The sequence below is a fragment of the Vulpes vulpes genome, chromosome 8, assembly GCF_048418805.1.
Source record: "Vulpes vulpes isolate BD-2025 chromosome 8, VulVul3, whole genome shotgun sequence".
NCBI lineage: Eukaryota > Metazoa > Chordata > Mammalia > Carnivora > Canidae > Vulpes > Vulpes vulpes.
The window spans coordinates 90,673,316-90,686,750 of record NC_132787.1 but is presented as its reverse complement, the minus strand read 5'-3'; the positions used below and the strand labels follow the sequence as shown (position 1 = coordinate 90,686,750).

The window sequence follows — 13,435 nt, the reverse complement described above, 5'->3', positions numbered from 1 at the left end:
GGAGGTCGCACTTTCCCACGGGCCCCCACCCTGCTGTAGTTCCCTGCGCCCCACAACCGAGGCCAAAGGCTCTTCAGCACTTTTATTAAAAACTGGTGACGCACAGAGTGCTCAGGGCATCCCTAGGCCGCTCCAGCCTGGCGGGACTGGGTCAGTTCCAGTCGCGCACGTGCGGGCCCGGGGAGAGGGGACGGGGGTCGAGGTTATCGCGGCTGCAGACGCCGCCGATCACTTGCCCACCGACTCGAATATGATGCGGTTCTGCTCGGCGCGCTCCCGCTGGCTCTGCGTCCGCGCCAGCTCCAGCAGGGTCCGCAGCAGGTGGAAAGTGAGATCAATGGACAGCGGAGGGTCGTCCCGCCTGGGCCGCTCGCCCGCGGTCCGGGATCCCCACCGGCCCGGCCCCGCGCGGCGCGGGAAGCGTTCGGCCAGCAGCAAGAGCAGCGCGCGGGCGCCGCCGTCCTGGTTCCGCGCCCCGGGGCTCCAGCGCAGACTTGGGTCCCGGACCCCGGCCGCCGCCGCCTCCCGGCTCCATTGGCTGCTCCCCGGGCGCAGCTGTGCCAGGAGCAGCAGCGCCATCAGCAGCGCCGCGCGTCCCCTCTGCTTCATGGTGCCGCCGGCCCTGGACAGACAGGGGGAGCGCGGGGTGAGGTGCGACCCGGGCAGTCGCAAGTGGCGCCACTCCCCTTCCCATGCGCATCCAGCCCCGCGGCCGGGCCCCTGCGGCTGCCGCCTGGTGCCCACAGCCTTCCTTCCAGTCCCAGCCGCTGCCCCAGCCCGGTGCCACCCTGTCCTCCCTCTCTCCCTTGAGGTGAGTCGTGGTGGGTGAGCTGAGCGCCGTCCTGGTGCTTAAGGAGTCAGGCTGGATGCTCCGAGCCACTCACAGGTTGCGGGAGAGTGTCCACACGCTGCAGGACGGGGCTCCAGTCTCCGGCCGTCGGGCAGGCTGAGGGCGCCTTGAGGAACACGGGGTCTGTCCCGGGACCGCCGCCAGCCTTATATAGCCCCAAGACAGCTCCGACTGACGTCAGCGACGGACATGTACTGATTGTAGAAGCAGTGACGGCCGCAGCTTGGAGTCCGGCCGCTTGCTTTCGAGACCCAGAGGGGCGCACCTCACAACCCTCCACTCTGGGTCCTGCTGCCAGTGCTGCAAGCGCCCCTGCCTTCAGGGCGGGAGAAGCTGCTGGGGCATTACCATTGCTCTGGGAGCCACAAGAGTCCTTTACCTGCGTATGACAGCCAGTAGGGACTAGGGCCAGCCCCCTTATCAGACCAGTCAGGTGGCCAATGTTCTATGGCACACAGAAGGGAGGCTGGACCTCAGGGCTGTCAGTGGTGATCACTCTGCTCTTGGCCTCTAGAAGGGGCCAGAGGCATTGGGAGAAGGTTGTGCTGCTCAGGCCTAGTCCCTAGTCCTTAGTATCAGTTCTGCAAACTAAGGCAATCCGGAGCACAGCTGGCTCCCAGCTCCCACTCTGCTACCATCCCAGAGGCAGCAAGGCAGTGAGGCAGCCCACCTGCCAGGATTCTTGAGCTTATTCCAGCCCCATGGTCTAAATTCTAGGGTGGTCTGGCTGAGGCACCATTTATTTTAAAAAGAGCCTCTGGCCTCTGGGGGCTTTCAGACCACAAAAGGCAGGTCCATCTGCTTCTGAGTTTGCTGCAAAGTAGTGTTTTTACCAAGTTAGTTTTTCTTCTGGGAATCACAGCAGTAGTATTACTGTAGCTTTGACCTCCAGTTAAGATCACTTGATAGGAAGTAAGGGAACCTTAGTCTCTTCATGCTGCTATACCAAAAATACTATCAACTCCGTATTTTATAAACATCATTTATTTCTCACAGTTCTAGAAGCTGGGAGGTCCAAGCCCATGGCACTGGTAGATGTGGTACTCACTAACTTTTCCTTCTTGGTGTGTCCTCACATGGTGAGAGGGGTGAGGGATCTGTCTGGGGCTGCTTTAAAAGGGCACGAATCCCTCATGACCTGATCACCTCTCAGAGGCCCCACTGCCTAATGCCATCACCCTGGGCATTAGGTTTGCAACAGATGAATTCTGGAGGGCATACAAACATTCATCTGTAACATGTGTGTTCAAGTTTCCACTCTGCCACTGGTTGGTGGTGTGAACTTGCCATCTCACTTCTGTGGACCTCAGCATGCTCATCCGTGGGAGAACATTGGGATTGGTTGTCTCTAGACTTCTTTCTAGCTCTAGAAGTTCTAACTGCCCCCATAGATTTCTGCAAGTTTCAAACTATGTATTTAATAACAGATTTCCGGAGGCACCATATAAAGTGTTTAGGGCCCCAGAAGAGCCAGAGCTCCAGGTGGGTTGGGAAGGTTATAGAGAGCAGAGGTGTCTGTGAAGTGTGGGGACAAGTGGCATTGCTGGGATGCAAGTACAAACTACAGCTAACAAGACTGTACACAATTACAGAGTGCCTACTGTGTGGTGGGCATAAGACCATTATAAAGGTTGAAATGATTTCAAAAGGAGTCAGGTGCTAAGCCTGTTAAGTTCTGAGTGGCAACGGGACCCCAGGAAAGCCGATGTGGCCACTTGGAGGAGGCCATCTGGCCGCACTGGGGGTCATGCTGCAGCACGGCAGGCGCCGACACCGGAGTGAGGCCGGCCTAGAGCCGGTGTGCCTTCCATGACAGGTAGGAGTTCCAGATGACAGCAACACACTGGACGACAGCCAGCCTGCGGAACAGAGGTGGCATTGTCAGGACGAAAGAGGAGGAAGAGCAAGCAAAGGGGCAGAGCTGGGAAAGGAGGGCTGGTTTCTGAGCACGTACACACTGAGGTCTCCTTCCATCAGCTCCGAGGGACAGAGGGACGTGTGGCTCGGGACAGAGGGACGTGTGGCTCGGGCCAGAGGACAAGCAGGTCGGGGTCAGGTATCATCCCAGAGCTCTGTGTCCTGGACCAGAGCCTACAAGTGGAACACCCTCATGTCGCTGAGCATGGCTCTTATTCGGTCCTGACCAGGCTCCTGCTGCATACACATCTCTGTCCACCTTTGAACTGGCTGAGATTTTTATCTTCCAAAAATGTGCTGCCCGCCATATCCCTCTCTTGATTGTAAATTTTCCTCTCTCTACATTCAGAGAGTGTTGCAAGGACTCTGGTGGATCTGGTCTACAAGTCTTCCTTTAAGCTATGCTATTTACATAATATTGACTCTGTCCCCTCTGAAAAGTGTCCCTGCTCCCAATGTCCCCTCACTCCCAACAATTTTAACTACTCCTCTTGAGTTGCACTGTATTTTTACTGTGGCTTCAGCAACTGCCTTTATTATTAAGGTCAAATAGTAGTCTGCAGTGGACCCACCAGCCCAGGTTCCTACTTGGCTCTTGGGTATACCTTCCTGTCTAAGCTAGGCAACCCCACCCCAGACTGTCCCTGCAGGTATGCCACCAAAGGTGAGGGCTGGGCAGGATGGAGACAGGGAGATGGAAGGTCAGTGGGCAGGTCCTGGGACAGGTTCCGTATCCGTAAAGGAGAAGTCGTTCTGAATAAAATGCTTGAGAGTCTGAGGAGCTCTGACCGGAGCAGTGTTCTGGGAGGGTCTAAAGTGATTCAAGGTTGACAGAAGAATCATGCTGTGTTCAGTTGTTGTGATGTGCATCGCTCAGAGGGTCAGGTAAGGATCTGTCTTACCTGTAATGAAGGGGAACCAGGTAGAAGTTGGCTAACTGCACAGCAGGCCAGAGCTACAAGAGAAGGAGGGTAAAGGTTGGGGGGCTGCCTCCACCACCCGACCCCCAGACTCCCTGCCTGGTCCTACTCCACCTTCTGCAGACAAGAACAAAGTGGACCACTGGGTGAGTGCTTCCCTGGTGTGATGCCCACATGGGATGAGAGAGTCATCCTGTCTGAGGGATTTCTACATCAGGAGGGCCCCGTCCCCGAGCACTTCTGGACCCAAGAAAGCAGGAGAACGGGCAGCTGCGGTGTCAGCACTTACATAGTAGTTGGTGAGGAGGGCATCAGGATAGTCCTGAGGAGACAGAGAGGAAAAGCTGACACGTGCACTTACTGCCACGCAGCCCCCACCTCCTGCCTGCAGAGCGCGCCCAGCACAGACCAGTTCAAAGACCACACTCCCACCACAGCCCCTTAGCTCCTCTTCTCCAGAGCCTGGGACTCTGCCTGCATGTCCCCCTGCTCACCCCCACCAAGCCTGCCTTGTTCCCCTGGGCCTCCCAGGCTGCCAGACAGAGACCGCTCCCCCCCCGCCCCCACTCACCCGCCGGAGCTTGGCCCAGTTGTCCTGGGCTGACAGGCCATTGAGCACTCCTACTAGTGGGAGGAAACAGCCTAGAAAACATGGGGCAAAGCCCCCCTAGGGAGAGAAATTAAAGCTCTGTGAGCACCCAAACCCCCGCCCTCCCCTAGCACAGTTCCCGCTTCCCGAGTCCCTCTCCCTTCTGCTCACCTGGTCCAACAGCATCTTCTTTAGTGCATCAGCCTTGGCGGTGCCAGGGATGAGCCGGTCCAAAACCTGGTACCAGCCTCCTACTACAGGGCCCTAGAGGAAACCCCAGGGAGGACAGACAGCATGTGGTAAGCTCAGGGAGCACATCACAAAGCTCCTCTCTCAAGGTTAGAAGCCAAATCCAAGTGGAACCAGACACTCAAGGCTGGCTTAGATGTGAAAGAGGCCAAGGGAAACTAAAGAATGACATGGAACTAAGACCACCGTCCAGTCCTCCAGCAGCCTGGCTGTGGGTGGAACTTACCACAAAGCCACAGCCCAGGAAGGCCATGGTCAGGGTCCGGCCAGTCTGGTGTCCCCGCAGACCTCGCTTCTCCACCAGCTGCTGTGAGATAATGTCACCCAGGCCCATCAGGGACCCTGTGCAGGGTACACGGGTGTTGTCAGGACACCTCCTGGAGATGGGCTGCCATTCCAGGTAGGGAATAAGTCCCTGAATGAGGCTCTGACACTCTGAGCCTAAGAGATGGTGGGGCAAATGACTGGTCCTTTACTGCTGGTTCAAAGTTCTCCTCTCCCAAGGATGGTGACGCCTCCCCTGTGTCCTGCCAGAAACTGGGATGAACAGCCTTGATCAGACCAGGGCCCACAGACTCTGTACGGAGTAATAAAGGGAAGTCACAGTCAGAGCCTCCAGATGAAGGAGAATCTAAGGTGCTTGGAGCTGAGAACCACGGACTATCAAAATTGGAAAGGCCTTCCAGATAATTCCATCCAAACTCATTTTTGAGGTATGAAATAAAGGTCTGGGACCTCACATAACCAGTAAGTGGCAGAACCAAGGCAAGAACGAGGTGGCCTGATTTCTTACACAGTGATTTGTCGAGGACCTGTACTGTGAATAGATCATGTGTAGAATGGTAAGGAACCCTGGGGCTTTCCCCCCGCTCCACAACTAGACACTGGCAAGTGTCCTTCACCTCAGTCTTGGGGTCTCTCTTTGTGGAGGACAGCAAGAATAATTCTCTTTCTAAAACTTGAGTGCTTACATGGTCCCAGGCAGGAATATCACTGAACTGGTAAGAGTCCCCACATGGAGGAGTCCTGGGCACCTCCTAGCAGATATCAGGTAAAGCCATACACGCCCCTCCCCCCCCCCATTCACAACCTCAGACTGAGTGGACAATAGATTTATAGCCATTTCTCCTCCAGGCCCATGTACCTGCTTCCCCTTCCGTCACTCACACAGACACCCCGCTCCAAGCAATCCTAGTCAGACACCCACACCCAGAAACCGAGATAGAAACTGTCATTGTTTACAGAGCCCCCCATCAGTCATAGTGGCGTGATGGTTTCCAGCAAACACACACACGCACACGCACACAGGGCCACTTGGGAATGACCATATGATCTCCAGCTCGCCTGTCCATCTCGCTGAGTAATGAGAGGCCCCCTCCAGCCCCATACCCACCACTGTTCCTGTGCCCTCAATTAGCACCAAGCAAACACATCCTTTAACCCTAGTCCTTAGTACAGAGCTGGCTTTGACGTCCATGCTGGCTGCATACTCACTGCGCTTCCCCTGCACCCTCCACAAAGCCCTGCCCCTGAGCAGTCTCATCAGAGGCAGTGAAGGAAGGCCAAGGGCTGGGGCTGTGACCCCCGCCCCACCCCCCAGGTGAGCTAGGCTGCTGGCCTCAGCTGCTGGCACTCCTGGCCACACAGCAGCTCTGGGACCCCCGCGCACCCATCATGGCAGGCCTACCTCTCCTCATCTTGAAACTCTCAAAGTGCTGGAGGCTCTTCCTAGAACATGCTAGCCACGACCTCCCCGAGGGCAGGAGAGAATCCTAGACATATTTGTTCTCTTATTCCCCACCATGTCTAACCAAGTGCTTGGCAGGTCCTCAGAAAACCAACCAAAGAAAACTGTCAAAGGTACTGCCCCCAACAGGCCCAATCTGGGAAAGGCAGCAGTGCTTCCTTGAGTAGCCCACCGGGCCACGTGTCAGGCTCAAGGTGGAAGGACCCGTGGAATTGAAGGCTTGCTCCCTGCTCCCTGCAGTTAGCACTTAGTCCCTACCCCTTGCTTTACCTCCCCCAGGGGGGGCTCGTTGCTGTGGCCATGCATGGAGGGAAGGGTGCCCGGAGAAGGCCCGGGGAGGGCGGAACAGAAAGCAGACACTTCTTAAATGAAGAGACTTAATGGTTTGACGTTCTGCTTTGGCAAGATGTTTACAGTTTACAAATGGCCCTCATGCATTGAAAGTTCTGGGAGGTAGGGCTACACCTCCATTTAATGTCTTTAAGAGATGAGGTTATTTGGTAAGGATCAGAGTCGGGGCTGAACCCAGGCCTTCTCTCGAGGAACAGGAGGCTAGGGAATCACGGAGGGGCCGAGGCTTGAGCTCAGGGGTCAGTGGCAGCTAGGCAGCCTCTGCGGCTTCTACTCGCAAGAGCTTCCTGCCCGAACAAGGCCCCGAAGGCCGCATGTCAGAGACATTTCTTGGACTAATGCACTTCCTGTCTTTTACTCCCCAGGAGGTGACCCTCTCTGTTCCTTGTCACCGTGTGGGGAGGGCAGGCAGCAATATTCCTGGGTCACAGTAGTCGCAGAGAGGGAGGTGTGGGTTTTTCACTCTTTGTGGCTGGCCAACGGTCACCCAACAAGCAAAAGCAGAGCAGGAATGAAAAGCATAGTCCGGGAAGCCAGCAGCCTCTGAGAAAGATGGATTCCAGCAGCCCAGACCGTGCTCATTGAGCCCAAGGGACTACTGAGTGGAAGGGCAGCAGTGAGGGAGTGGGCGCACAGCTCTGTAGCCCCTGCCAGCCCTGTCCATTTCAGACACAATGGTGCCCAGTGGCTCCTCCTCTGCTCGCAGATCATCAGGACCCTGGGCCTGCAGCAACTCCAGGGTGGCCTAAGGCTTTGGTCTGAACTCAGAGCAAGGCCTGTCTCTCTGGCCCAAGTGAGTCTGAGCAAGAAGAGCTGACACTGAGATTCCTCATTCTACCTTCCCCAGTGCCAGAGCCCAAACAGGCCCCAGTCAGATTCTGGGAGTCCTCCTGGACATAATCGGTTGGTCCAGATCTTTCAGTGCTCTGGCTCCCCATTCCTCAGACTTGTTTCCAGGGGGTTGGAATGAGAGGCTTGCAGAGACATAATGCTTGAGCCCTGATGGGGCAGGACAAGGGGCTGCCACGCAGTGATGCCCAATGCCAGGCTGGGCATGCAGCCCAGTAGGCAGACGCTGGCGCAGGTGTGACATCATGCTCTTGGGTAGGTGCCAGTTTTCATGCCGTCACTTGCCACCGGATTCGGTGGAGTGAGGGGGTTGGGGGAGTCTAACTCTGAGCACCCATCTATCTGGGACCACCCCCTGCCCACCAGTGGGAAAGCCTCAACTTCCACACCATCTTCCTAGTTCCCTACTTCTTCTATTTTGTTCTTCTCCTGGCTTTTGCAATATGGGGTCTTCGATACAAGAAAATAAAATGCTCATGGAAGAGAAGGTTGGGGGGCAGGAGATGTGTCCTTGAGTACAGTAGGCCTGGGGTGGCAGGTAGAGCTATTGGCAGGGGGGCAGCGGTGCTGCTGACTCACTCTTCCCCAGAAGCCTCCACATTAAATAGCTGCCTGGGCTGGGGGCCATCTCTGATAGACCCCAGGACAACTGAAGCCTAGCAGAGAAAGGGGGGAGTGCATCCTCTGGGATGGGTCTGAATGCTCTCCCCATTCCTAGCCCGAAGCTGTCCTACTGCTAGAAGATGAGACAAAATGGAGGGTCTGCAGCTTGTCAGATATGTAAGCCCAGACCAACAGGGGCTATGCTCTACCTTCTGAGGCCCCAAGTCTCAAGTACAGGGCAGGGCATTGAAAGCGCACTATATTCTAAGGCCATTTCTACCACTGGGGAAGGGGGATCAGTGAGGGGATCAGTGTGGGTCACCGCACCCTCTGCCACTCCTGCTCTATGGGATCGGGATCGGGATCAGGATCAGAATCGAGGGGGCTGGACTGGATGCTCCACTGCCTGCTGAGCTTTCACATCCTGGCGGAATTCAGACTCCAGGGAAACCAGTGTCTTGCAGAAGCTCAGCTGCCCCATAGCAGGACAAGAGTGGCCAAAAATGGGTGGAGCTGGGCCCAGAGCCCACTGGAGACTGGAAGGGGCCTCCTTTTCCCAGGCTGCTCTGCTCCTGAATTTAACTTGGCTAACACTAAGTGTATCAGATACTTCTTCTGAACCATTTCAGATCTCGATTAACTTATCCCTTACTCCAGCCACTACTGCTACTCAACCTGACTGATCCTGCCTCAGGCCTGGGTCATAGCTGGGGATGCACCATCCATGCTTAACCCCAGGGATGGCACCCAGGAAACCCAGCAGCACACAGATGTTGACAGCCCATGTGGCAAACCTTTCACCAATGTGAAATGAGAGCTGGTATGTAACTGTTTCTTTTCTCCAGAAAACACTGTTTTTTCCTTTGGTCTGAAAAAGCGTTTCAAAGAGCTTCTCAGTTTCAGGGGATGGAGCAGCCATGTGCCCTAAGCAATATGCTATTTGATCTTCCTTCTCCCTGCTCTCCCCTGCCCCCCCACAGGATTACTTCCTGCTCCCTTACAAAGTACCTGTGCCAGCCTCAGGCTCTGTTGCTTGGAGAGCCAAGGCTGAGATAGTCACCCATATTTGAATTTAAGGCAAATGGAACAAACTCAGACGAAATACCACTAGACAAACAACGGTGCAGGGGCACCTGGGTGGCTCAGTTGGTTAAGCACCCAACTCTTGGTTTCAGCTCAGGTCATGATCTCAGGGTCGTGAGATCAAGCCCTGCTTCGGACTCTGTGAGGAGTGTGGAGTCTGTTTGAGTCTCTCTTCTCCCTCGGCCCCTCCTGCTTCTGCTCTCTTTCTCTCGCTCTAAAAAATAAATAAATAAATCTAAAAAAAAAAAAAAAAAAGAACAGCTTGTCGTGCATGGATTGCCAACACTCATGAAAATGCCAAGCTCAGGAGTCTTTATGTCTATTAAGCATTTTTTATTTTTTTTTTTATTTCTAAAGCCTTTTCACAGAGAGAACCCTTACGGTGGCTCTGTGAGGTCAGCTAAGTAGACTCAACTCCTGAACGAGGAAACTGAGGCTCCAAGGGGTTTACTGACCGACTTGCCTCAGTTCATGCAGCTTCCGAGGACTACAGCTCTAAAATTAAAACCCTGCTCTTCCAACTCCAAGTCTGAAATCTCTCTTATGTCTTCCAGTATAAGGAGCTATCCCAGGGGGCCTTAGGAAGCTCTGTGCTGAAAACAGCTTGGTGAGCCAAACCTACCTCCTTCTTTTATTTGTAGTTTGATCCAATATACTAACAGCAGGGAAGAAGTCTGGGAAAAGTGCTACCTAGAAAGTGCTTCAGGGCGACATGGAGATGATGAGGTAATGCAGGCTCCATCATGGACAGACCAGCACCCCAGTTTGGCCACGTCTGCATGGGGACCTCTCTGAAATCCAGCTCCTCCTCTTGTACCTTTCTGAGGTAGGGAAACACAAGGACTCTCCCTCCCCCTCTATTCTTGATGGCCACGAGGGGGGAACCTTCCTTCCAGCAGTTAAGGGCCCTGAGGGAGTCAGGCTGGCAAAGGGCCCAGCGTGTCAGTCCCCATCACAGCCACACAGTCCAGCATGAGTCACTACCCACGCAACCAGGTGAGTCATGCAGGCTGACGGACACTCTGAGGACAGGACGGGGTGGTTAGGCACGGAGGTTGGAGAAGGGCCCGGGGGGGTGGGGTGGGCAAAATCGTCTGCCCCTTGGCCAGTGACCCAGTGAAGTTTCTAGTGTTGATGTGGGGTTGTTCCAGTAACAGGCCTGCTGTTCTTCCCTGGATTCCATAGCCTGCCACTCCTCTCAATGGTCTTCCTCTCAGAAGCCCAGTCCTCCCTAGAATCCTCTCCTCTTCTAAACATAGGCCAGATCCCATCTTAACCTGATCATTCTTGCACTGCCCCCAGTCACACACCTTCTAGTTCTCCCCCCTATTAAACATACTTATTTCTATGCCATCCCCTCGCTTCTCAGCTAATGTGCAAAATAAAGATGGTAACGAATGCAGGTAAGTCACTAGGCTACCTTTGTGAGACTGCTATCCAATCACTGGATTTGGAGTAAACATAAATCACTGATTAGTATATTGTTTGGGGATGCATACATAGGTAGTAAAACTATAAAGAAAGCAAAAGAGGAATATAAACAAAAAACCAGGAAAGGAGTTATTTCTTGGCTTGTTAGAGACAGGTGCTCAAGGGGTCTCAAGCTGGGTACTGATATAAGAGTAATCAGTTTTAATACTGTTTAAACTGTACATACATGTCCCAACTATTTTGTATCTTAAGATATATTTCACGATTAAAAAAATGAAGAAAAATAAAGTGGGGTAAAAAATCCTAATCCCAGCACTTAAGATGTGTAATCTAACGTGGACTCAAGTAATCCTAGCTCACAGATCTTGGTGGGGACTCTATGAGATAATATGTTGAAAGCGTTTTGCACACTGTAAGATGTTAGAGAAGCATCTGCTATTGTTAGTTTTCTTTTTTAAAAAACGACTTTATTTATTTATTTGGGAGAGAGAGACAGAGATCACGGCTGCGATAGCACAAGCAGGGTGGAGAGGGAGCAGCAGACTCCCCGCTGAGCATGGAGCCTGACTCAGGGCTCTATCCTGGGACTCCATGACCATGACCCCAGCAGAAGGCAGAGGCTTAACTGACTCAGCCATCCAGACACCCCTCTATTGTTAGTTTTCTAAGTTAAGTTCTCCTAGGGCAATGCCTTTCACCTGAAGGGAGAAAAGTCCTTCGCTTTTTGGGGGCTTTCAGATCCTACTTTACAGCTAGGTATATCCTTTCCTTGAGGATAGCCTTGGGGACCCACCCTTCAAAAGACTGGGGACAGCCTTAGATGAGATACAGCCAACACTTCAAGGGGGCTCAAGAGAAGCAAAAAATGAGCGAGGTGTGGTGAGGTGAGCTTCTGCCTCCCAAATCAGCCTGCCTGCTCCCACTCAGATCTATTCACTCACCAGCTGTCAGGACCTGTACTTTCCATGGGTGAACAGTCAGGGCTCGCTGGTATGCCCGCCAGAGTGCCATGATTCCTGTCAAGCCAAGAGGAGAGGGGGGTCACCCCCACTGCCCATCCCCACAATTAAAGAGCGCTTGGCTTTCCCTTGGGCCCACTCCCTCTCCCCGTCCCACTTCCATGTCCTAGAGGGGCAGTGGGCTCAGGAGGGATGCTTCCTGTGACAGGGTTCGCCTGAGACAGTCAGGTAACAGAAGCGGGCTGTAGGAGGCTGCGGAATCTCGGTGGCAGTCCTCCCCCTCCCCCCCATCCCTCAGCCTTAACGCAGAGCCACCTAGGGGCCTCCTTCCCTACCGAGACCCTCCTGAGGAGTGGTTTGCTCCGGCTTTCACCCAGAGCCCGGTAGGTCCCCAAATTCACCTAGTTGGAACCAGCTCGTATGCTTCCTGAGCCCAACTCCACACCGGAAACAGGGCCTCTCATTCCCTGAACCTGGACCAAGTCACACGCGCCTTGGGTGCTCCAGGCACCGGACGGTTCGAGCCCGGGAAGGAGACTCGCCCGGCACTCACCTGCGCTGGCGTCCAGCCCCTCCCACGTGACCAGGCCGGGGCAGGACTTCCGCCGCAAGACCCGCCCCTTCCGGCCGGCTGACCGCTGAGCTTTCTCCGCCCGCAGCCGGGGCTGGAGTGGGAGTGGACTGAGCGTATTACGCGGGAGAGCCGCTCAGCGGTCGGTCTGTGAGCGCGCGGGTCTCGGTGGGGCCCCGCCTGCCGTTCTGCCCACCTGGGGCCGACCGCTGCCTCCTCCTGCCCTTCCTCTCCCCAAGCCCGGGCTTCTCAACCTGGTAGACGCTCCCTGCTCCTTCCCCCGGAACTGGCCAAGGTGCTGACGCCCTTCGTGGTCTCGGGAATCCCTCTGGAAACTATAAGCCTAGTTAACTGCGGGTTTTCTTTCCAGTGACGCTGGGTTCTTCACTAGTCTTGATTGCGAACTCCTGAATGGGTGAAACTGGGTCTTCTTCGTACCTGTCGTCCTCTAAGTGCCTGGTTCAGTCTTGGTCCACAGTAGCCTTTAAAAGTGCCACGTAAAGCGAACTCCTCCGTGGAAAGCATGCGATTCCAGAACCTCAGAAGGTCCTGGTACTGGTTTTGTTAAGTAGCGGTCTCCGCAGCCTTGGTCACCACTAGACTTGAACTTACGGTTCTTCATCTGTTGGACTGTTTTTCAAACCGGGCTCCTCCTCAGTATTAGACGTTTATAAGATGTTTTGGGCATGTCACTCACTACAGGTTCTTCTTTACCTCAGCTTTTAAAATGTTTCTAGAAAGAGCCACTTTTTAAAAAAGGGGTCCACAACTAAGTATTTAGAAATCACTAGATTAGGTGATTTCTTAACCCCTTTCCAGCCCTAACATTCTGAAATTTTGTGAATATAGTGCAACATCCTTTTGAGGGTGGTGGAAACGACAAGATCCCTGGCAGAGTTGTCAGGCTGGCAGCCTTTGCTTAACTTACCCTGGGAACCCACACTTCAGGAAGCAGCTACACCTGTCTTTCAGGTTCTCTACCTGGCTAGTGCTAGCGCCCATTTACTCAATTCCTATGTGATCACCACAGGGAGAATCCTGTTACAGGTGCTGGAGAAACACAATGAGGAAGCAAAGTAATACGATGTCACAGACCTCTAACCAAAGGCTCCTATATGCAAAACACTGTGCCAGGAGTGAATTTACACTAGTAAATCTAATAGGAGACCAAATGTGGTAGGTTGGAAAGCTGTTCTCTGCAGTCAGTCTACGTTCAAATCCCAGCAACCACTGCTTAGTAAAGGGACCTTATTCAGACCACTCAAACTCAGAATCTTATCTTTACAAGTAAAATGCGGCAATATCTACTTCATAAT

General features: G+C 53.9%; 2 protein-coding genes across 3 annotated transcripts; both read right to left on the bottom strand.

The window, feature by feature from the left end:
- Window positions 1-68: 68 nt before the first annotated feature.
- Window positions 69-958, bottom strand: UCN (urocortin). The gene is made up of 2 exons (XM_025984023.2): window positions 885-958; window positions 69-622 (listed from the first exon to the last, which is right to left on the bottom strand). The coding sequence occupies exon 2, from the start codon at window positions 607-609 to the stop codon at window positions 229-231; it is 381 nt and encodes a 126-aa protein (XP_025839808.2). The 5' UTR covers window positions 610-622; window positions 885-958; the 3' UTR covers window positions 69-228.
- Window positions 959-1,816: 858 nt separating this feature from the next.
- On the bottom strand, window positions 1,817-12,544 carry MPV17 (mitochondrial inner membrane protein MPV17). Of its 2 annotated transcripts, none has more exons than XM_025983943.2 (8): window positions 12,102-12,544; window positions 11,531-11,605; window positions 4,752-4,867; window positions 4,448-4,540; window positions 4,259-4,354; window positions 3,977-4,009; window positions 3,670-3,722; window positions 1,817-2,709 (listed from the first exon to the last, which is right to left on the bottom strand). In XM_025983943.2, exons 2-8 carry the CDS (start codon window positions 11,598-11,600, stop codon window positions 2,640-2,642), a joined length of 531 nt encoding a protein of 176 aa, XP_025839728.1. In that variant the 5' UTR covers window positions 11,601-11,605; window positions 12,102-12,544; the 3' UTR covers window positions 1,817-2,639. The 2 variants fall into 2 exon arrangements, with proteins under 2 accessions (XP_025839728.1, XP_025839729.1); XM_025983944.2 differs by having other exon boundaries at window positions 11,950-12,121.
- Window positions 12,545-13,435: the final 891 nt, after the last annotated feature.

What these genes read in the sequence shown, in the direction of transcription:
- UCN (XM_025984023.2), bottom strand. Translation starts at nt 609, where the DNA reads ATGAAGCAGAGGGGACGCGCGGCGCTGCTGATGGCGCTGCTGCTCCTG.
- MPV17 (XM_025983943.2), bottom strand. Translation starts at nt 11,600, where the DNA reads ATGGCACTCTGGCGGGCATACCAGCGAGCCCTGACTGTTCACCCATGG. An exon ending in TCCTGGGCTGTGGCTTTGTG is followed by an intron (nt 4,541 to 4,751) that starts GTAAGTTCCACC and finishes GGTTTCCTCTAG; the next exon opens with GGCCCTGTAGTAGGAGGCTG. An exon ending in CTGGTTCCCCTTCATTACAG is followed by an intron (nt 2,710 to 3,669) that starts GTAAGACAGATC and finishes TCTGTTCCGCAG; the next exon opens with GCTGGCTGTCGTCCAGTGTG.